Raw genomic sequence first — 24,009 nt, 5'->3', positions numbered from 1 at the left:
TTATATGATCAGGAATCCACGCGTTTTCGGGCACACTGGTCAAAGAAAATAACAAGAGCGAAGCAGACTAGAGTTTATAGTCATTTCTACAGAGTTTTCCAGTCAATCGTACAGAGGCAGTTAGTCTTGCAGGATTTTAGAACGCCAGTGGGAGTTAAATATTCCACAAAACATACTGTGGTGTGAATATGGTAACGTAAGTTGTAACTTATTTTGATAACACTATTGGGTTACATGTCTTGGGAGAAACGACAGATTATAACCTTCTGTTGGCTGCAACGTCGGGGGTAAATTTTGGCAATTGAAATACAACGATAACTACCGTTTTCATTCTTGTTCCTATATAACTTATAACTACCGTTTTCATTTCACACCCAGCCAAGAAAACTCCCTTATATTATAAGGGAGTTTTCTTGGCTGGGTGTGATGAAATGAAAACGGTAGTTATAAGTTATATAGGAACAAGCATAATAAATACAAAATCTTAGCGGAAGGTGTCGGGAAATTCAGATGGAATTTTAATAGTTTCTTAACATAGGCTCTGGCCAAGCCATCGTAACAAAAAGATACGTATTATGTAGTTCTCTCCATCTAGCCATTGTGTCACTTCACATAAGAGCCTTGGCGAATTCTTTGGGGATTCTACCGAACTACCACTTCAATCCGCTAGACTCCCTGGGACGAGTAACCTTTTTTTAACATTGTAAAATACTCCATTTCAGAATTCATTTACGATTGGTTTGATACAATTATTACCTCCCCGTCTGTTTGGTATGTTTCATTTCATATCCATCTATAATCTTATATACATCTTATCAAGGAGGTTAAAAAAAGGGTGGAGACAATTTCACCGCGTCGATCATTTTGAGTGACACATCCTGCACGAAACATTTTCTTTATCCTTGGTTCATTATTGGTGTTGTTAGCAGCTTATAATACAGAGTGATGGAAATCATTCTATAATGTCTTGAATATACGCATCTCATTTGAATGAACTCCGTACGATGTGTTCTATCTCCAACATGTTCATGTTGGGGGATACACGATCGGAGAATTCGGAAAGGACTTAACATTCATGATCCATTTGTTTTCAAACATGTCTCAATTTTCAGATTTGTATCAATTTACTTATGAATTTCTATTAAATCATCAACGTACCGTGTTGCCGACGAGTGATGAACACCATTGTATAATGTATTGAGTACTTGCATCGGCAACGTTCTCCATGGCATGCAAATCAAAGTATATCTGGCTGATTCGAATGAAGTACGATATGTTCTAGTTCCAACTTGTTCCTGTCGGTGGAGACACGATCAGAGAATTTGGAAAGGACTTTACATTCATGATCCATTTGCTTTCAAATATGTCTCATTTCAAATGTATCAGTTTACTTGTGAATTTCTATATATTAAATTATCAACGTACCGTGTTTCCGACGTTTGTAATAGCGGCCCGGCTGGAAGTAGTTGCTGACGAATTATGACCATGGTATACACTTACCTTTGATGCTTCAAAAGTAACGACACTAGTATGGTGTGACGTACTGTACATGTACTAGTATATGTACATGTGTTGTTGATAAAAAAACGCCTAGAACAGTTTTTAGACGTGTCAGAAATACATGTAATACGTACTGGAAGTAATGTTAATTTACGCAAAGAGCCAGCGCCAAGACAAATAACTTTTAATAAACAAGACATGAAAACAAATTCTTTTTAAAAAATGGAGCTTTTCTTGAACACAAACTCAACACCAATCTATTCAGGGCAATTTTCCCATTGTTTTTGTTTCAAGCGGTTGTTTCCAAGTAAAGGTTTCTATTGTTATACTGACAAGCAGCTTTCTTGGGTGGTTGTTTTTTTCTTTGGGCACTTATCTTTATATTTTACCGTATCTTGTTTATTCCATACTTCGTATATAAATGTATTTTGGAATGGATCCAATGTTATCGTTAGGAAGGAAGACAATGTGAAAGGAATTATGATAAAGTTCCTACCACCAAATTAAATGAAGGCGTAACAAAGTCCAAATTTTAAAGAAAAACAGTTTGAATCTCCTTATTCGAAGGTGGAAAACGGAAAGAATCAACCATTAATTTGCAAGAAAAGACTTTTCGTTTTTCTTCTTGTTCCTCAAATGTCATTTATTGTAGGGTAAGTCAAGACGCAACTTGTGTTAGTAAAACCAAGCTCCTTGGTAAAATCGTTGTTCTGAACACAGTTAATAGAAGGTAAGTTTCAATCTTCATGCAAACCAGAACAGAAATGTTTCGTCATAACAAGATGTTGAAAGAGATCAACATACATTCAAGTAAAACGGCGTGAGAAACTCTTCCTCCGACCAAGGAGGTTGTTTTTTAAACCTCCTTGCTCCGACTTGTTCCGACAGTTCACACCGACCTACTTACATATAACAAAAGGTAAGTTGATAGGTGATAATGATGAATGAATGAAGACGTCTATAGTGTAGTGTCTTTCACGACCCGACGGTCAGACTGTACTGTCGTTTTTTAGTAATAGTTAGCGCTGATGTGTTGCAGGACATTTTGGACATTCAAGTCACAGCGAGGTGTGAACAATAGAGTGTGCACCAGAGTCCGGGACGTGACGTTCTAGACACAGATGTGTATTACAATCTTTGGCTTTTGTCTGTTTCGTGACAAAATAAAAGAAACAAACATTTACCACCCCCACCCCCCGCGTTTGCCATAAAAAATATTTGGCAATATTATTATACACAAGCTTCGGGCATTGGAGTTATTGTTCTTGTAAAGGAGCGATATTACAATCTTTATACTATAAAAGTCTATTCAATATTGTTACTTTATATAATTTATTGTATAAACTACTCTTCATACAAAATGCGCCTTACTTAGTTGAAACCAGAAGGTTAGGATAAACGAACGTAGTGTTAGGATTAACAAAATATCGTCAACAGAACTGAACGACACACACACGCGCACACATATAGAACTGAACGACACACACAGACACATACACACACTTCAGAACAACACAACTGCTGTAGCTCTTGCTATGGCAAACTGTTCTTCCTTCGACCAAGGAGGCTTTACTTGTAATTAACCTCCTGCTCCGACACTTCAAACCACTGATGGAGCTTCGATATACTGTTCCTGCGTATTGGAGAGAAAACAAACAGAAACTCATTATCCATCTCAAAGGTATTTGCCAACATCTTAAAAAACGGTAGGGTTTTACATGAAGTTTGAAATGAAATAACTATATAATAGCTGAGCGTAGATTTAATTTGTCAGAGGAATCTAGCCGTCTGCCATTGCTGAATGAGATTAGATACAAGCCCCACATATTTTGTTAGTATTATTTCGTGCACCGTAACCGTGAGAATTCCTAGTTCAACAAGTCTGCTACATTCAAGTTTTCCCGCACAGCCCGCGGCCGCCTTTGGTCATGCCGCTTCGGGCTCGCGACAAAGCGGTGGCGCCATGGTGTCTGGGAGGTACCATTCTCGCATGTTGTGGAAAAATTATTTGTAGTTTGAAAATATCTGGATAAACTAACACTGACATATATAGCCACAAAACATGACTTTCCGTGTCAAGTTTCGCAAACAACAGTTTATCTACCGAGTTTAACGGGATAAAGTCAATTATGAGATGCTTTATCAGAAATTGTGTTTCATTACTCTTTCCGACTTTGAGTCGTCTTTCCTCCTTGTAAGCAAAAACGAAGCTTGTCACTGAACATTGACGAAGAAAATCATGATATCTCGTGAGCACACCAAAGCACGCCATTTGCCGGCAACGTACACCGAGAAGCATCATCACAAAATACTCCAGGATTATCGATTGTAAACAAGACATCTTCGTACTACACGATAAATGTCGCTTGCCCAATAATACAAACATGTACTTAATTTTTATTATTGGACTTAAATAACAGCTTTACGATCGTAATCATGTTTACAATTTCATACTTAGAGTCTACATTTTAAAACACATGTGCGCCTCAATTAAAGGCTTTTTTTTTTTTATATCGAAAACACTGTATAGTAAATGCTAGTACAAAATGGCGGTGATCTTTGTTTATAGTTTCACGCAATGCTAACATTTACCGGCGTGCCTTCTCCGCCATGGCTTGGATACTTGTCCACTTGGTCAAATAAGCCTTCCCATTTGGTATGCAGAAGCTTGAGTAGAGTCAGTTTCAAGTCAAGTCCATTTTACCTCCGCAAGGAATGATGCCGAGTCTTTACTCAGCGCGGGAAAATGTATCCGTGTGTGCCCGGCCACGGCTACGTGCGGGCACCGCTGAAATTGAAGAAACGCACGCGTAATGGGGCCGGATTTAGCGCCGAGTCTACCGGGGCGGGAAAATATAGCCAGGTATGCCCGGCCACGGCTACGTGCGGACACCGCTGAAATTGAAGAAACGCACGTAATGGGTCCGAATTGAGACCCTAGTCTTCACCCGGGGCGGGAAAATATAGCAGTGTATGCCCGGCCACGGCTACGTGCGGGCACCGCTGAAATTGAAGAAGCGCACGTAATGGGACCGGATTTAGCGCCGAGTCTACCGGGGCGGGAAAATATAGCCATGTATGCCCGGCCACGGCTACGTGCGGACACCGCTAAAATTGAAGAAACGCACGTAATGGGTCCGAATTGAGACCCTAGTCTTCACCCGGGGCGGGAAAATATAGCAGCGTATGCTCGGCCACGGCTACGTGCAGGCACCGCTGAAATTGAAGAAGCGCACGTAATGGGGCCGGATTGACTGCCAAGTCTACCGGGGCGGGAAAATATAGCCATGTATGCCCGGCCACGGCTACGTGCGGACCGCTAAATTGAAAAAAAAAACGCACGTAATGGGGCCGGATTGAGGCCCTATTCTTCACTCAGAGCGGGAAAATATAGCCATGTATGCCCGGCCACGGCTACGTGCGGACCGATAAATTGAAAAAAAAAAACGCACGTAATGGGTCCGAATTGAGACCCTAGTCTTCACCCGGGGCGGGAAAATATAGCATTGTATGCCCGGCCGTGCGGACATCGCTAAAATTGAAGAAGTGCACGTAATGGGCCTTTACCTGAGGCGAGCGTGCAAAGATAGCGGCACGAGAGCATTGGCACGTTTCGTGTTGATCCTCGTGTGAAGAGAAACTTCACGTCGTGTTATTCCTCATATTACGGTCCCCATATATACCTGATCAAGTCGATGGAGGGTGGTCTCAAACTGCATTATATTGACAAAAATGCAATTTGAAACCACCGTCTATCATCGTGATTTCCCTTAATATCCTGTTTTTAGGTACAACGAATATACACATTATAGGTTACCCTGCAAATAAAGGTGAACTAGCGTTATACAGGCCGTTCCAAAGCCTGACGTTGTGCTAATTTCCTACAAAATTTGTACAGCATCTGTTAATCCACTTTTAAAAGGCGATATGTAACTCAATGACAAAGGTACATGTATTTTCGTCACAGCAAATATAGGCTACCTGATAACTGACTTTGTACTGACATCGTACAAAAACGTTGTTCTTTAGTTTGTCAGTGTACTAAGAGGCTGTGATGTTAATTTTCTCACTATTTTGCTAACCTGTTCAGTGTACACTATATTGGTACAATAATGTTTATGCTTTTCTCGGCGTATTAAACATTATAAAGAATTGTAAAGAAAGAAGTCCTTTTATATAATGGGACCGCTTTGGATGATAAGTAACACTACAGTTGATTCCATAAAAGTTTATACATGTATGCCCGACAAGTGAAAAATAAACACTTTTTTTTCAACATCGAAGTTCATCTGTTTTGGTAGAATACATTATATACAAATGCTGACACTTTATACCCAACACTAGAATTGTAAATTTAGTGTTGGATATAAAGTGTCAGCACTTTTCTATATTAAAATACTATAACAGTAGAAGCCGCTTAATTGCACGGCCTATGTGCCAGTGAATTTCGTGCAATTCTCCGGCTGGTGCAATGATACGAAGTTATCTAGCTGGACCGCACAGTTTTGGGATTTTAGGATTCCGTGCAGTTAACAGAAGTGTGTGTTAATCCGGTGTGGAATTAACTGGCTTCTACTGTATCATTATTATAGGGACTTTATTTACCCTCTAAATTTTCGGACGAAGTCTTTTTTAATGTTTTACAGCTTTAATAACTTCAGCTCCAGCCTCTTCAACACTACAGTATTCGAAACTTCTAATTGTTTCTCTTCTTTTAACACCAGCACCTGTTCTAGTCCAGCAAGATCTATCGGCTCACCTATCGCTACGTCTTCGCCTATCGGATATGGTATTACTCCACCGCCTCGCGACCGCACACATACCAAACCAGTCAGGACCTGTGTGATCAACTTTCAATCTATCCGCAATAAGGTACCTGAACTGCACGCATTTTGCGAAGCTGTGCAACCAGACATTGTTGTTGGCACTGAGACGTGGCTGGACTCGTCAGTGGGCAGCAGCGAAATCTTTCCGGACACGTACAATGTGTTCAGGAGAGACAGAGCTGGCCGGGGAGGGGGTGTGCTTGTTGCTGTAAAGAACAACATCATAGCAACCCACCACCCAGACCCGGACTGTCCCTGCGAGTTGACTTGGGTCAGGGTCCATCTGGCTAACAGTAAGTCCATCTACATAGGGGCCTACTATCGCCCCCCCTCAGCTGGTCATGATGATTTTGTAGCGCTAGAAAGATCAGTGCTGCAAATGCGGGCTAATAACAACAATGCCCACATCTGGCTAGCAGGTGACTTCAACCTGCCGGATGCGACCTGGAACCCTGAAGCTAATACCACCGCTTCCAATCCATCCACTCTCACTAGCAATTACATCAGCCTTGCCAACGACTGTGGTCTGGAACAAATGGTCTGCGAACCAACACATACAGTGGGGCAAACTTCGAACACCCTGGATTTGTTTCTCACCACAAATTCCACCTTAGTGGAGAGAGTCAAAATCTTGCCAGGTCTCAGCGATCATGACATCCCGCTGATTGATGTTCAAGTAAAGCCCCAAACATCAAACACAAAAGATCGGCTCATATACCTGTGGAGGAAAGCTAACATCGATGCACTCCAACAGGATATGGTAACATACAGCCGAGAGTTCGCAGACCAGGCTCAGCACAATACTGCCTCAGAAAACTGGGAGCTGTTTAAGGCAGCCGTTAGTGGTGCTGCCAATAAGCATGTCCCATGGAAAAAAGTGAGGCCACAATCCAGCAAACCCTGGATAACATCCCAGATTCGCAAAGCTATGCGTAAGCGGTCTGAACTTTTTTCCAAGGCTAGGAGGTCCAACTCCAGTGAAGCCTGGGCAAAGTTCAAGAGGTGTAGGAAGGGAGTTAAGCAGAGAGTTAGGAAGGCCCACAGGGATTACGTCTCCAACTATCTGGAGTCTAACATCGAGGAAAATCCCAAGGCCTTTTGGAGCTATGTCAAATCCATCAGAGAAGACTCTACTGGTGCGTCAGCCCTAAGACATCAGGGGGTGCTAACATCTGACCCCAAAGAAAAAGCCGATGCACTGGGGGCCCAGTTTGAGTCAGTGTTTACCAGGGAGGATAAGACCACCGTTCCTACCCTTGGTGAACCCAAAGCTCCAACTATCCCCTCCCTTAACATCACAGTGGAGGGGGTAGCCAAACAGCTCTCCTGTCTTAACCCCAGCAAGGCCACAGGACCAGACGGAATACCACCTCGCCTCCTGAAGACTGTAGCCGAACAAATTGCGCCAATATTACAGGTCATATTCTCCCAGTCAATATCCACGGGAGATGTTGCTGAAGATTGGAGAACAGCTAACATCGCTCCAATCTTCAAAAAGGGGGACAGAACCTTGCCTGCAAACTATAGGCCGGTGTCTCTGACATCGGTCTGTGGTAAAGTGCTCGAACATATCGTGCACAGCCACATGATGAAACATCTAGACACCCATTGCATTCTGTCCCCAGCGCAACACGGCTTCAGGAAGGGTCTGTCCTGCGAGAGCCAGCTGGTGCTAATCCTCCAAGACCTGGCCAAAAACATGGACCAGAACAAACAGGTCGATGCCGCGGTGCTTGACTTTAGCAAGGCATTCGATACAGTGCCTCACGAACGTCTGCTGAGCAAGCTCGAGCACTATGGCATTTCTGGACTACTTCAGTCTTGGCTTAGGGCCTTCCTTACGGAGAGAACCCAGAGTGTCGTCTTTGACGGTGGAACATCTAAAGCTGTTAAGGTCACCTCTGGAGTTCCGCAGGGTACTGTTTTAGGCCCTCTGCTCTTCCTGCTCTACATTAACGACCTACCCGATTCCGTAGACTCACATGTTCGTCTATTTGCTGACGATTGCTTGATTTATCGAACTATCAGCAAGCCTTCTGACGCTCAAGATCTGCAGTCTGACCTCGATGGCTAATGGCAAAATCGTTGGCTTATGTCGTTCAACCCCTCTAAATGCCACATCCTCCATATCACCCGTAAGAAACACCCCATCTTAACACAGTACTCCCTCTGTGGAGAAGCCCTCACCGGTGTTAAGTCCCACCCCTATCTTGGAGTACAACTGTCCGACGATTTGCGGTGGGACACCCATATCAACCACGCCACTAGCAAAGCTGGTAAGGTCCTAGGGGTCATTCGGCGCAACTTGACCCATTGTCCATCCAGGGTCAAGGCCACTTGTTACAAAGCGCTGGTACGGCCCCACTTGGAATATAGTGCCACCGTCTGGGACCCGTACACCAACAAAGGGATACAGGCGGTGGAGGCCGTCCAGCGCAGGGCAGCCCGAGTGACCCTCAATGACTACCGGCAGACTAGCAGCGTGACACAAATGCTCAATGACCTGCAGTGGCGTCCTCTCTCCGAAAGGAGGAGGAACGCCCGCCTCACCTTCTTTTATAAGTTAGTTAACAACAAGATTGACATAGACACACAGAACCTACTGATTCCGACCCAAGGGCGAACCCGAGGCAGCCATCAACATAAGTACAAACCAATCTTTGCAAGAACAGACACATACAAGTACTCATATTTTCCTAGAACAATCCCGGAGTGGAATTCCCTGCCTGGTGCGGTAGTAAGTGCTCCCACAGTTGAGAGCTTCCGCGCCAGGCAGGAGGGCTGCCCGCCCTAACCCGGGACCTCAGCTCCCCCCCTACTTTGCCCCTTGCGGGGTTATATGGGGGTAACCCATGATGATGATGATGATGATGATGACAATTTGCGGCGTGTATTTTCTCATTTTGAAGCTGCTATCTACGATTTACAATACAGCCTATTTTTTTTTAAACGGACGAAACTTAACGCAAGCGCGGATGTCATCCATACAAGAGAATGAATATGGTCCTTTTTTTAACCTCCTTGCCTCAATAATGATCTCATTTCTCCTCCAAATAAGGGCCAAAAGGCTTAAGCTTACATTAATTAGGCCGCCATATTTGCAATCAAAAGTCGGTTTGGCTTAAATGAGCTTTGAGCCAAGTGTCTTTAGCCATATGTTTTAATCGGATGAGGAGCAAAACACCTTGCACACTAAATGGATAATCAGGTACAAACGACCCGACGACAAATTTACCTTTGACCTACGAGAAGTTTACCTTTGACCTGTTGGTTCGCATAGAAGACGCTAGCGCTTGGAGGATTTTGTGAAGGTTTAAGCTGGAATGAGAGAAGACCTTTCAGAAGGAATCAACAAACAGATGTACATGGCCTTCTCCCAGTACATTGAGAGTACACACCGTTTCGACGTACTCTCCTAGAAACTCCTCCAGCAACTCTCAAGCACAAGGAACCAAGAGTTAAATACCAAGAGAGACTATTGACTCAAAAGCGAACCATGTGTTACTCAGCACCAAGAGACCACGTCTAGCGAAATAATAGACGTTAAACGAGGACAACAACAACAACAACAACAAGGTTTAAAACAACACTGGAAGCAGGTAAGAACGTAAATTATGCTAAAGTACTGTCTTGTTGTATATCCGAATGTCGTCTCTATTATGTGTTCGTCGCATTGGGCGGGAAAATATTAGAATTTTCGTGGTGTAAAATTTTGAAAGGGGGAGGGGGGCGACACTAGTCTTTCGAGACAAAGGGAGATCGTATTTTTTGTATTATTACATCTGGTGTATTATCTTTTAGTAATAAGGCTAAAGTTCGTCCTCATTCCTAACACACTTGGGTACCTAATGGCTGCAAATGATACACGAGAAGAATTTTTAATTATATACAAGAAATACGACCTCCCTTTGTCTCGAAAGACAGACATGTTATGTCGCCCCCCTCCCCCCTTCGAGGCACCTCGTCCAAGTTCTGACCCGATATCATACATATACACTAAGGCTGGGTACCGGTACAGAAAATTGAGGTCCAGGTACGGTTCAGGTACAGAGGATCAGGTCCGGACCTGAACCTGAACCAGAACCTGGACCCGATTTAGTACATGGAGGACTGTAGCTTCTACCAGGCTCCATGGGTCGATGGGAAAATACTAGAAATCACCCGAATAGACAAATAACACACCAGGGGAGTTAGCTAGCCAAGGAGTACATCATGTACACTTTGCAACCCGTTTCTCTTAATCACAAACTGATAAGTTACTCCTCAGCCAGCTATCTCCTCTTGTATGTTCCTCTTGTATATCTTTTTCAGTATTTGGGTAATGTCTGCTATTTGTTAGTGACCTTCATCAGACCAGTGAAGGCCGTAGGCCAAGTTCCACTAGACAGCAGATCGCGACTGTGTGGCTTACTCTTTCTAATGCTTTGCTGTAGTCAGTAGAGACCATCGAGCAGAGGGTATTAGTACTATTACACTTACCAGGGCTCGAAATACTTTTTTCCTGAATATCTGCACTGGTGCAGGTAACACTGAAAATTACCTGCACGAGACAAATTTTACCTGCACCACTCTGAATTTATGAAGTTGGATCATACTAAAATTGTTCAGGAACCATTGATATTTTTTCCTGTATACTTTATAGGTGGTAACAGTCAATGCAACTAATAACAATCCACATACACCTACATCATATGACATTCATGTATAAAACCCAGCACACCAGGTAGACACCAGAAATACCTGCACAGCTCCAATTATACCTGCACTAACCTGCATATGCTGGTAGTATTTTGAGCCCTGCTTACGTCGTGATACTTGCTTTACATGGGCACGTTCATAATGAAGCTACAGGAAATGTCAGCATATTATTCATTCTGTGTTGAGCACATTTAGCCTATATGGTGGGAAAAAATTGCCAATGACAAATAAACATATGTTCTTTGTTTATAGCAATTACAAATTACAATTAGCCAATCCCTGCAAGAGGCACTATTTTGCTGTTAGTGCACAAGCGCACCACTCAGAACCCAGGACTATGTACAGTCAAACCTGTATTAGTGGCCACCTTTGCATAGTGACCACCTGGCCATTGCGGTCACTTTTTGTCGGTCCCTGTTCAACGCGTCCACTGTCACATTTTCGAGTCCCGTAGATACAGAAACACTCCTATTGCGACCATACGGCGGCGGATTGTCACCCTGCTTTGAGTTTAGAAACGTAGTATGTGACAATTTGATGACAGGGTCATTTTGGCGGTAGCGGAAGGTACACGTGTTTTAAACGGTAGAGTGCAAGTTCTGCGAATTTACCAACATTGTCTATGGCAATATCAATACTTTTTGGCAGAGTTGACTTTGGCAGGGTCAATGAATTTTTGACAATCTTGACAATGTTTTTGGAGAGAAAGATCAGTGTGTACTAAAATCATGAGTAACTTAATGTGTAACTTGGCCGCTATAGACAGGTTTGACTGTACCTCCGACCTAGCGTGTGGCTGGCAAACTCTACCTGCTAATTTCTTCAGTTACAAGCAAACTGTCACCAACCTAACTTTTGAGATCAGTTCAGCTCACTGACACTGTGACAGGTAAAATTGAATTTGTCACCACTAAAAAAAGCATCCATGCAGCCGTTTATGAATGAATGAATGAATTTTATTAACGTATCATGCGTCAAAACGCCCAGCCCACGTGGGCTTATAGGACACATACAGAGTAAATTATAAGTGAACATAGGATATTATAACATAAGAGAACGGCATGAACATAATCGGTAACTATTATACAAATCATATAACAGACCAGATATCAAATCATAATCACATAAATCAAAACCTTCAAATCAGGGTTTTGCATCTAGCTTAGACAGAGCAGAATTTAAACAGAAAATAAGGAAAACATAATAGTACAATTTTATTTTACTTTATTTTCATTGTATTACATACATCAATAAGACCACAATCCATGTACTGATTGAAATATAACAATGTATTTCATACATACCTGTGGCATGGCTGAAATATAAAAAAGTAAAAAGGAATTTGACATTTTCTAAAAAGAAATTTCACATTTTGTTGGGGTGATAGGTGTGTAAAGCCCTTCCTATTTCAGTTCCCTAAGGTGCAATATGTAGTAGTGCCACCATCCAGTATGATTCATTTTAACCTTTTTTATAATCCTACATTTACTAGAAATGGACTCGTCGCCTGAGGAACCTCCTGCCAGACGTTCAGGGAGAAAGAGAAGCAGGCGAGAGAAGTGGACAAAAGATAAGGACATTTTATTGGAGGAAACATATGAAAGATCAAACTCTACTCCGTGGAAGGAGAAAGCCTCATCACATGTACAGGCGCATACACAACAGATGGAAGGCAATTCTGCAAAGCATAGTAAGAGAGCACCCTTCGTATGTGAAGAATGTGGATACAAGGCAACTTATAGATCTGGATTTCTGCAACATATGAGAAGGCATACAGGTGAAAAGCCGCACATGTGTGATCAATGTGACTTCACTACCGCTTGGAAAAACCATCTAAAACGACACATGGTCACACACACTGGTGAGAAGCGCTTCATGTGTGGGATTTGTGGGCACAGAACACCTGATAAGGCAAACATTGTTAGACATATAAGGAGGCACACTGGAGAAAAACCTTTCAAGTGTGACCTGTGTGATTATTCAAGTGCAGATAAGGGGAATTTAGACAGACATATTCTTAAACACACCGGTGAAAAACCTTACATGTGTGGGGAGTGTGGGTTCAGGACAACATACAAGTCTGAGTTAACTATACACATGAGAAAACATACTGGTGAGAGGCCGTACAAATGTGACAAATGTGACTATTCTGCTGCCCAAAAACGACACTTAGACATTCACTCCTTCAAACACACTGGTGGGAAACCCTTCAAATGTGATCAATGCGACCATTCTGCTGTACGGAGAAGCGACTTAGACAAACACATGCTTGTGCACACCGGTGAGAAACCATACATGTGTGGGGAGTGTTATTTCAGGACAGCCAACAAGTCTAACCTAGCTGTGCACATGAAGCAGCACACAGGGGAAAAACCCTTTATCTGTGGAGTGTGTGGGTATAGAGCAGCTCAAAGCACCAAGTTATCCAGACATATGAAAAAACATACAGGTGAGAAACCCTTCCAATGTGACCAGTGTGGCTATTCTACTACACGGAAAAACATTTTAGACCGACATAGGATGAAGCACACTGCCGAGCAGGCCTACATATGCGGGGAATGTGGTTTCAGGGCAACCCAAAAAGACCAACTACTCCTGCATGTGAGAATGCATGTTGTGGAAAAAACTTGTGAAGCTGACCCGTGTGACTTATCTTCTTCACAGCAACGCATTTCAGACCAACACAAAGTGACGGACACTGTTGAACAAACACATATTTGTGGACAGTGTGGATTCAAGGCAACTCAAAAGGACTTCCTACTTCTGCATATGAGAATGCATATTGAGGAAAGAACGTACAATTGTGACAAGTGTGACTTTTCCACCACACAGAAATGCTTTTCAGACCACCACAAGGCTGAAGACATTGGTCAGGAAACCCACGTATGTGGGGAGTGTGGATTTAAGGCAACCCAAAAGGAGCACCTGTTCTTGCATCTGAAAATGCACATAGTCCAATAAAGTTACAAATACGTCCCCTGCAAAGTTTCTAAACCATGAGATGGATAAACTTTTGTAAAACTTGCCTGGAGTTATTACCTTTGCCAATAAGTTGTCTGTAGCATCTCTATGTATGTTTGTATGTATATGTGGGTGAGCAACATGATTTAAAAAGGTACAGATGGATTGCCATGAAATTTGTTGAGGTAATGTGCTATTGAAGAAATTATTCGATTTTTGGACCCCTGGTGGTATTGTTGCAGAATGTCTTTTTCATATCTCTTGTTCTGGACAAACTATTGTCACAATTTGCAAATTGTAAATAGCTGTTGTGGTATTGTAGCAGAATGTCTTTTTAATATCTCTTGTTCTAGACAAACTATTGTCACGATTTGTAAATTGTAGATAGCCGCTGTACTTGGAGAAGAGTAGCAAATGTTTAGGTCCTATAGCAGCTTCCTTTCGAACTATAGGGACATTTTAGTCAAGAAGGAATGCATGCATACTCATGATTTTGTGTTATGGTGATGGCATGTAAATAATTGATATTGAAAATTTAAGTTTTGAATTATGCTAAATGCTGATGAGGGTTCATAAAAGAGCCCACTTCTATTCTTCCTTAAATAAAATAAAACATTTTACCACCCCTCCCATTTTACAAAATCTTCACCATTAGATTAATATGTGACTGTCCACCAAATAGCAACTGGATATGATTTTGTCAAGAAATAAATTGTAATAACGGTGTGAATAGTCTATCGTAATCACGTTCCAAATAAGACCAATTGTCTTTAAGTTTTAAAGTGTATGATAAGGCGAGACATGTTATTGTGCCATAGTGTAAATAGTCGATTGTTTTTTATGTTCCAATTAAGACAAAAGTTGTCTTAAAGTTTTAAAGTGTATGATAAGTTGAGACATGTTATTGTGCCACACTTGTACCGTATACGCAATTCAGTCTTTGGCTGCGAGGTATGTCGTTTTTCAATAAACCATTCATCAAATTAAAATTAAATTATTAATATGTGATGAATATGAATATGTAAAGGAGGTTCGGACAAAGTTTGGCATAACACTGCAGCTTCGCAGGTTATGTTGAGAGTACCCTTATGTTCACCAATAGTTTAAGGTCCACATTCCGCAAGAACTTTATGTTAAATGTATGTATTTGTCAATATTAATGCTATACTGTATGTGTCAGATGTGTATGACCTATGCATTAGTCTATATTATTGTATTGCACTGTATATATATGTTTATTCATTGTAACTGTTTCTTGTCATTACATGTACAAAGTAAGTATATTATTTTGTTGTAAATTCAGCATACATGAAAGTAATACATATGAAGTTTTATTGAAGAAAGTTATTGAGTGTGTGTCATCACTTTATGATCATAAGAGTAATGTTCAAGCCTTAGAAAGACCTAAAAAATTATAACTGTATCAAATAATGGAGTGCTGTTTTGGCAACGCCCCAAGGGCTAGCCTAGGCCTTATAAATCCACGATATTAGGACACCCAAACATATGACATGTAACTGAAAAAGACAGAAATATCAAGTATGCAAATCATTACCTAATTTGCATAATCATTGAGAAATTGTTGTAATAGCATGATTTTGAATGAGGATTTCATTCTTGTGCACAATGCTTCTGATTTTCCCTCTGCTCTTCTGTTTCTGTTTAGTGATACTAGATCGTGGGTGCTTGGGTGCAGTTAGAATTCGCCAAATTGTCGCCAAGTTAAAGTAAAAAAGATAACTGATATGATTTATGTGAAAAATGTATAATCAATGAAAAGGCCACTTGTCACTCACAAGAGACTGTCTTCTTTGCTGACAGCAATGCCCTACAAAATCCACGGTGCAAAACAATTTTCATACATAACGTTACAGCCAGAAAACGAATACTAGAACACACCAACAACAATACTATCAGATACTTGGTAATAAACAAGAAAGCCGTCGCCATCGCAATAGTTTTAATTGCCACGCTTTTTTGAGCTGGTGTCATATGCTTATCAGTCGGTACATCCACTAGTTTATTGGTCATTTTGTACATCATGCAAAGTCTGGACATTTTCCTTCTGTATCTAAGTGACATCCACTGCAGTTATGTTTTCATTTTGGCAACACTAGGATCCTTGTTTGTGCAGAATCTGGAGGCTTGGTACGTTCTGTGTCCTTTCCAGTTTATTTTTGCCTTTGTATACGGATCCCATTGTTGCGGCATATTCAAGGTTTGGTCTTATCAGTGATGTGTTTTTACCCTGATTGGGCATGCCTACAAGTTGTGTTTGATCATTCCCAATGTCCCCCACTTAAGTCTAGTTGTAAGTGTAACACCAAGGCATGGGTGTGTTTTTGTGGTTGCTAATGTCTGACCACAGAACTGGTAAAGCGTAAAGTGTAAGATTTGGAAATTAACCTCTCTTTTTTTTCTCTTGGCCTGTGTGCTTATGATAAAAGCGTCTGTTAAGTGTAAAGTGTAAAGTTTGGAAATATTTCTTTTCTCGGGACCTCTGTTTTATGGGAGAGCCTGTGTCTGCAATGATAGAGCGTGTCCAGGCTAGAGCCTGTAAGATTATTCTTGGTCGCTCCTACAGTTCCTACAGTTCGGCGCTGCAGGTGTGTGATCTGGAACATCTGCATGTTAGACGAAAAGCTCACTGCCTGAGGTTTGCTAGATCACTTGTTAATTCTGAGGTATTCAACTGGCTACCACCACGCCGCTCTGAGGCATTGGTAGGAACCTAAGATATGCTGACAACTTCACTCAGTTTAACTTTAAGTGTAGAACGGCTCGCTTTAGGAACACTACGCTACCATACTGTGTCGACCTTTTAAATTCATGTTAGACTTGAGATATAACTTTTAACCTTCCTCAATAGTTCTGTTTTAGTGTGAAATGAGATTTTATTACTGATGTATATATATATCTATATGTGTGTGTGTGTAAATCCACACTTTTCAATTGTACAGCTGAGTGGGAATATTGTGACTATTATAATTTGATTAACGTACTTAGGCAGGGCCTTCCATTATCATCTCTTGTGTACTTAGTACGAGGCAGTTTAGTCTTAGGACTACGATCTTGTACATTACTTTGTGTGTGTTTAATAAATAAACCAGTTCTCTCTCAAGATGTAAACTTATGTCGTTTTCTCGGAGCATTTCTCCGTTGTTGAACGTAGTGTGTTGTATAGATCGATGACTCGTGCCTGGAAGATAAAATATGTAAGACTTGGAATAAAGACAACAACGTCTAGGACAGCATAAGAAAAGGAGGTTACATAACCTTTCAAATTAGTCTTGCCTAAACATTGAATTCCCTTGGGTCCAGAGTAGTATACAGTCAACACGCTGCGATGATTATTCAGGCGGAGCAAGGTGGAGCAGGTCAGGGGTCACATATTATTTATTCAGGTGGAGCAGGTCAGAGGTCAAATATAATTTTTTCAGGCGGAGCAGGTCAGAGGTCATCGTCTGCTGATTATAATTTATTCAGGAGCAGGTCAGACGTCGTGTTATGACGGCAAAATCTAGGGAAATAGGTATGTTGTTAGATCTGGTCGGGGTGAAATAGGGGTCAGGTCGCCCTTTTGATAGACCCCACCCCTACCCAAAATGAACCTCCCCTCCCCAATCGTGAATGACATGCCCTTATTTGGCCTGGTTCTCAGTCTCTATCGTATAAAATAAAGGTGACGCTTACGATAATGCTTATGTCATTTGAAATAAACGGTATGGCTGATACCTACGAATACAATTGAGGGTCTGCATGGGGGGTCTTGGTAACGCTTAACGGTGAATTCAGGAGGCACGGTAACGGTTAACGGTAAATTAAGGAGGCCCGGTAACGCTTAACGGTAAATTCAGAAGGAGTTACAAAACATAACACCGTTGAAAGTAACATTGACGTGCATTCCTATTTATACAACGCTAGAGTAGGGGAATGGGGGAAAATATCCGTCTAATGACCAAGCAAAAGGTGCCCGGAACCCGGAGGAATGACAGGGGCATTGTCCATGACATCAGTAAATTGACGGAGGCTGAGTTCCCGGCCCGCCACAGAGACGGCGGTAGCAAATTTCTTATGGGGGGAATGGACTATTGTGAGTTTCAGCACCTGGAGCGCCGAAGGCTCGACGCATTCCATGGGGGTCCGGGGGTAATTTTGAAATCAAGACCCTCTTAAATGCTGTTTCCTGCATTTTCGGCAAATTTTGCCGACTGACTAAGCTAGGTTGATTTTGTTATTTTCGTCAAATTACACAATGATTATAGCTTTGGCCTCCACCCCCAGAGCTCCCGACATATTTTACCATTTCGAGCTCAGAAGGCACGGGACGTTGCAATAGAAGTCCGGGAAAATTTAAATCTGGACCGTCTGAAACGCCATTTACTGCATTTTGAAGGACACATTCTGCTGTAAGACGAAGCTAAATTAAATGACATTTTATTAGAGAGAAAAGTTTTTGTGCCTACCCACGCCCCTAACATATTTTCACCATGTCATCGTGAGCGCCAAAGGCGCCAGCCGTTGCAATGAAGGTCCGGAGAAACCTCATTTTCTGCATTCTAGGAGTGCTTTTTGCCCGAAACTAAGCTGAGTTTACACTGAAATCTGTATGAGTGATAAAGTTTTTGAGGGCGACGCTTCCGCAACATATTTTACCCTGTCCAGAGCCGAAGGCCGGGAGGCTCGGAGAAAATTTTGAAATCTCGACCCTTTGAAACGCCATTTCCTGCATTTTCCGGGGTTCTATCTGGCATTTCACTTCGTGTGTATAACGGGTTACGAAAAATTTCTTGGTAACGCTTAACGGTGAATTCGGGATAACAAATAACGGTTAACGTTGAATTAAAACGACCAATAACGCTTCACGAAGAATATACCGATAACGGTTAACGTTAAATTAGAGAGGGTCGGTAACGATTAACGGTGAATTAAAATGGCTCGTAACGCTTAACGGAAAAAGGCATGCAGACCCTCACAATTGACTCAATGCATATTGTATGCTCATTACTGACAAGCGAAAAGTAAAAACACCTTTTTGTTTGTTTTACCGTTTACAGCGTGTAACGTTACTAGTATTTGCTTATTTTGCAGCTGCTTTATATACGATTTACAGTACAGCCTAAAACTTTATTCGGCAAACGAACGAAAATTGACTTGCGCACTAAATGGATAATCAGGTACAGAATACAATCTTGGACCTTCGAAAAGTTCGCCTTTGACCTACAATAAGTTCACCTTTGACCTGTAAATTCTCATAAAAGCGCTTGGAGGATTGTGTGTAGGTTTTCAACCAACATTGGAAGCAGGTAAGAACTTGAATTATGCTAAATGACTGCCTTATCGTAAAGCAGAAGCGGTGTAGGTCGCTTCCATGGTGTATGGGTTGCATTGGGCGGGAAAATATTAAAGAATTTTCGTGGTGTGAAATCTTTGAAGAGGGAGGGGGGCGACACGACATGTTAGTCTTTCGAGACAAAGGGAGGTCGTATTGTCTTATATATTACATCTGGTGTATTATTTGCAGCCAGAAGCTGCCCATTTCTTTAGTAATGAGACTGAATTTCTCATTGCTAACAAAATTGGGTACCTACTGGCTGCACATAATACACCAGATGTAAATTATAGCACAAGAAAAGACGACCTCCCTTTGTCTCGAAAGGCTTAAGGTAACAGAACACAGTTTTCGGCCTATGGGGATTTCTATAGTTAAGGGCCTCAAGGTGACTGGCTTCGACGCATTAAAAAATATAGTAGGGTGCATTTTTGGAATATTAAAAAAACGGATATGTTTGAGTTGAAGGTACAAGCCACAAATGAAATATTAAAAAACAAAGAAAAATCCTGTCGGCGTATCGTCTTCTCACACCCTCTGTAAAATGTCCCTCTGCGGAGGTCACAGAACTGCAGCCGGCTCACATTCAGAACGGCTGTTGCGTAATGGGACGCATTTATACACAAAATAGAAATTTTTCACAATCCAAATCGTGCAGTTTCAGAGTCGACACCTTCCGTGACCACGCAGCACAGGTTATATCTGGCTGCCCCTCAAACAAGGCTTTTTACCTCTCCTTCAACAAGTTTATCCGTACTATTTTATGTATCCGCGTCATACACGGATAAATACGCGGATAAATACTGTGTTCTGCTACCTTGAAGGAGTCGCCCCCCTCCCCCTTCTGGGCACCTCCTAGAACACCAGACTCCTATGTTACGTCCCTTCCGAAAGGCGAATGACCTGACTTACAGCATCCAACTTCTTTCTTCGTGGTCTCTGATCGAAGTACTAGTACTGACCCGATACTGGCTAACAAACGAATATGTTAAAATAATGTTGAGGGTTCAGTATTCTTTTTAAAAAGAAGATAGAATTGTGATTTTTGAAGCCCTCTATGTAATTGGCCTCTGCCAGGCTCCACGGATCGATGGACGAATACTAGAAATCGCCCCAATAGACAGATAACACACCAGAGGAGTCAACTGGCCGACAGGTACATTTACAGGTTTCTCTCTCGGTCACAAACTGTACGTGTGCCAGCCAGCTATCTCCTCTTACATGTTAGCTGTCTATTTGGGTAATGTCTGCTATGTTTTCAGTGACCAGCTGGAGCATGGTAGAGACTAGCAGAACTGTAGTTGACCAGTGGTGTAACAAGAGCTTCTGAAAAAAGCTGGTCTTTCGATTACTTATATATATACTTATACTTAATTATATACTTATGGGTGCCAAGTCTGCAACGTTGGCAGCTCTGGCACAGTTTGGTCAAGTGCTAGGTTATATAACTGTTACTATAAAAGTAAGGTAGTGGTTCTCACAGAGTATATTTTACTTGAACTGTATAATAACACAACTGTATAATATGAATGATGTTAACTTTATTCGGATTGTTTTGCTGTTAAGAACGGCTCTGTTACAGTACAACAGGGTTTTATCAAAGTGCACTGTAGTAATCAAATTTATCAGTAGATGTGTCCTGAATTTCTGAAAGAACAAACAAAGTATTGTCACCATAAACAACATAAAATATTAACATGGCATATACAGTAATGGAAATAATTTTTTTTTAATGGCAAGATCAAGTGAAAGGTAGATATTTTAAACTAAAACAGGTCTGTGGTATGTTTAATGGAACGTTTCGTTTCTTTTAGTAACGCAATTATGCTTTTACTTGACGGAGTCGTGACGTCACGCGTCAGACTCACTCCGTCAAGCTCGGTCAGAATCTTCCCGTTCGAAATTATAAATTAATTGTGGGTAATTCTATTTTCAACGCATCCGAGGGCTACTATTTTGCTGAAAGAAGTTTGTTACACGAAAATAGCCTGAAATTTCTTAGAGTAAGAAATTTCCGAATACGCCCCCCTCCCACACCATGTCAGATGCGGCGCACGCATCTTACACAATTCTAGATTTTGTAGCGGTGATTTTCCATAAAACAAAGTAAATGACATGTCAAACTGTTCTCTACAATGCCTGTTTTATTATAACCAAACAGCGAACATGTTAGTTTATAAATTGTACACAATCTTACGAAGAAATCCTCACCATTCACATCCGTCTCTGCAAATTCCTGCTTATAAGCCATGCATAAACCAAGCAGCACATTCATGGTAGGCCGATACGTATGTCATACATACTTGCATGGCCTTTGGCAACGTCGAATCTGCAGCGACCAATATCTCGCTAGCACGATATGGCATGGACCGCAACCCAAGCAGCACATTCATGGTTGCCCGATACGTATGTCATAACGTTACATACCGTCGAATCTGCAGGGTAGAATATCTCGCTAGCACGGTATGGCATGGTCGACCCGGACGGACAGAAATCTAATTTCCGTCTGATTGCCTTTTGCCGCAGAAGCGCAGCGAAAGACAAAAACTCCAGCTCTGGACTTCCAGTGCTGACGTTTATAAACTTTCAAAGTGCTGGAACGTTCCAGTGCTGAACGTGTTTAAAATGTTCGTGTAGCATGTGCGTCCGGACCCATGTCTGTTTGAGTTATATCAATATTAAAAAGAAAATAACTCATTAGAGCCCCATGCCATGGCACCTTGTCTGGCGGAGATTGACATTACAGGAGACAACTATCACCTACACTATCTGTGTAGCAAAGAGCTAGCTTGCTTCTAGATCTTTTACAAACAATAGGTAGTTATGGATAGACAACTAACACAGTAACTGGGCAATCTTAAAGAACTTGCTTGTTCCTTTAAAACAATATCCTACTTTAGCGGCAAAGCATTGTCTTTTTTAACATACAATATTAAGTAGTAACGCGTAGACAATTATCGCCTATATACTCTATCTCTATGGTATTTATAGTTCTTTTTTTTTCCAACAGTATACGTTGCTACAGGTAAAAAATAAATCTCGTGCTGATTGTAGTCTCAGCACCCTGTTTAGAGCACTGACAGGAGCGTTTCCAGTGCTTAACCTGACTCAGTACTAGTATTGAAAGTCCAGTGCTGAGCCGGCTTCAGCACTGGATACATGCTTCATCACTGGTCTTCCAGTGCTGAGAAAGGAAACCGCTACTTTTGTCTATTTGCGACTTGGAAACTTGTTATTCGTATGACATAAAAGCCGACTTATCATTATACTACCACACAGTAAAATTCCTCCCTCACTGTTTTTCACTTTAAAGTGTTTGTTGACAAAAAGTTTAAGATTTCAGCCGTACTCATCGATCATTTTTTACCGCTACGTTATAAACTCCATCACTGTGAGACTCATTGGATGCTAGACAGTGTTATAGCAACATGCCGTTTTATATTTTCGCAGGAAAATGCACTATTGACTGTTTTTTTTTTCAACTAACATGTTTCATCTTTTCAAATTTTTCATCCATTAGGCCAGACATGGCAGAGGCAGTAAAGAGGTCTCCCACCACTGTTCCAGGCAACTTTTCTAATAGGTGTCCTGTTGGAGTTTCATCGGACTTGGCTGCTGGCATGTTGGAGGACAAGCTGACAGGAACCCAAAGCAGGTTGGACAACGATTCAGAAGGTCATATTGGCAGGAAACTGAATATGTGTGGCAAGTTTGAGCACAGAACAGCACAAAAGTCTCACTTATCAAAACATGTAAGAACTCATACCAGTGAGAAGCCCTACCAATGTGACCTGTGTGACTATTCTGCTGCTCAAAAAAGTTATTTGGATGAACATGTAGCTAAACACACCGGTGAGAAACCCTACATGTGTGGGGAGTGCGGGTACAGGACAGCTAACAAAGCATGTGAAAACCCATACAGGTGAAAAACCCTACAAGTGTGACCTTTGTGACTATTCTGCTGCTCAGAAAGTCGCTTTAGACAAACATGTAGCCAAACACACTGGTGAGAAACCCTACATGTGTGGTGAGTGTGGGTACAGGACAGCTGACAGGGCTAACTTATCCAGACATATGAGAACTCATACAGGTTTAAGACCCTACAAGTGCGACCTGTGTGACTATTCTGCTGCTCGGAAATTCAATTTGGACAAACACGTAGCAAAACACACCGGTGAGAAACACTACGTCTGTGGTGAGTGTTGGTACAGGACAGTTAAAAAGTCTGCCTTGTCTGTACATATGAGAACTCATACAGGTGAAAAACCTTACAAGTGTGAAAAATGTGACTATTTTTGTACTTTAGAATCCAGTTTGGACCGTCACATAGAGAAACATTCTGGTGAAAAACCTTACATGTGTGGGTAGTGTGGGTACAGGACAGCACGGAAGTCTCACTTATCCAAACATGTAAGAACTCATACCAGTGAGAAGCCCTACAAGTGTGACCTGTGTGACTATTCTTCTGCTCAAAAAAATATTTTAAATATTTGGATAAACATGTAGCTAAACACACCGGTGAGAAACCCTACAAGTGTGAGGATTGCGGGTACAGGACAGCTATCAGCGCCAACCTATCCAGGTATATGAGAATCCATACAGGTGAAAAACCCTTCAAGTGTGACCTGTGTGACTATTCTGCTGCTCAGAAAGTTGCTTTAGACCAACCTAAAGTCAAACACACCGGTGAGA

General features: G+C 41.7%; 1 protein-coding gene and 1 long non-coding RNA gene across 2 annotated transcripts; both read left to right on the top strand.

Moving 5' to 3' along the window:
- Positions 1-9,571: 9,571 nt before the first annotated feature.
- On the top strand, positions 9,572-14,999 carry LOC118410085 (zinc finger protein OZF-like). The gene is made up of 3 exons (XM_035811570.1): positions 9,572-9,637; positions 9,903-9,925; positions 12,517-14,999. Exon 3 carries the CDS (start codon positions 12,519-12,521, stop codon positions 13,983-13,985), a length of 1,467 nt encoding a protein of 488 aa, XP_035667463.1. The 5' UTR covers positions 9,572-9,637; positions 9,903-9,925; positions 12,517-12,518; the 3' UTR covers positions 13,986-14,999.
- A 4,149-nt stretch (positions 15,000-19,148) lies between these two features.
- LOC118431497 lies at positions 19,149-23,795 on the top strand. Its single transcript, XR_004832992.1, has 2 exons — positions 19,149-19,291; positions 22,838-23,795. It is a non-coding gene; the product is annotated as an uncharacterized LOC118431497 (long non-coding RNA).
- The last annotated feature ends 214 nt before the right edge of the window (positions 23,796-24,009 follow it).

Source organism: Branchiostoma floridae, chromosome 2 (genome assembly GCF_000003815.2).
Source record: "Branchiostoma floridae strain S238N-H82 chromosome 2, Bfl_VNyyK, whole genome shotgun sequence".
Lineage (NCBI taxonomy): Eukaryota > Metazoa > Chordata > Leptocardii > Amphioxiformes > Branchiostomatidae > Branchiostoma > Branchiostoma floridae.
Note: the sequence above shows the minus strand (reverse complement) of the source record. Positions and strands in the feature narration are given on the sequence as shown.

What these genes read in the sequence shown, in the direction of transcription:
- LOC118410085 (XM_035811570.1), top strand. Translation starts at nt 12,519, where the DNA reads ATGGACTCGTCGCCTGAGGAACCTCCTGCCAGACGTTCAGGGAGAAAG.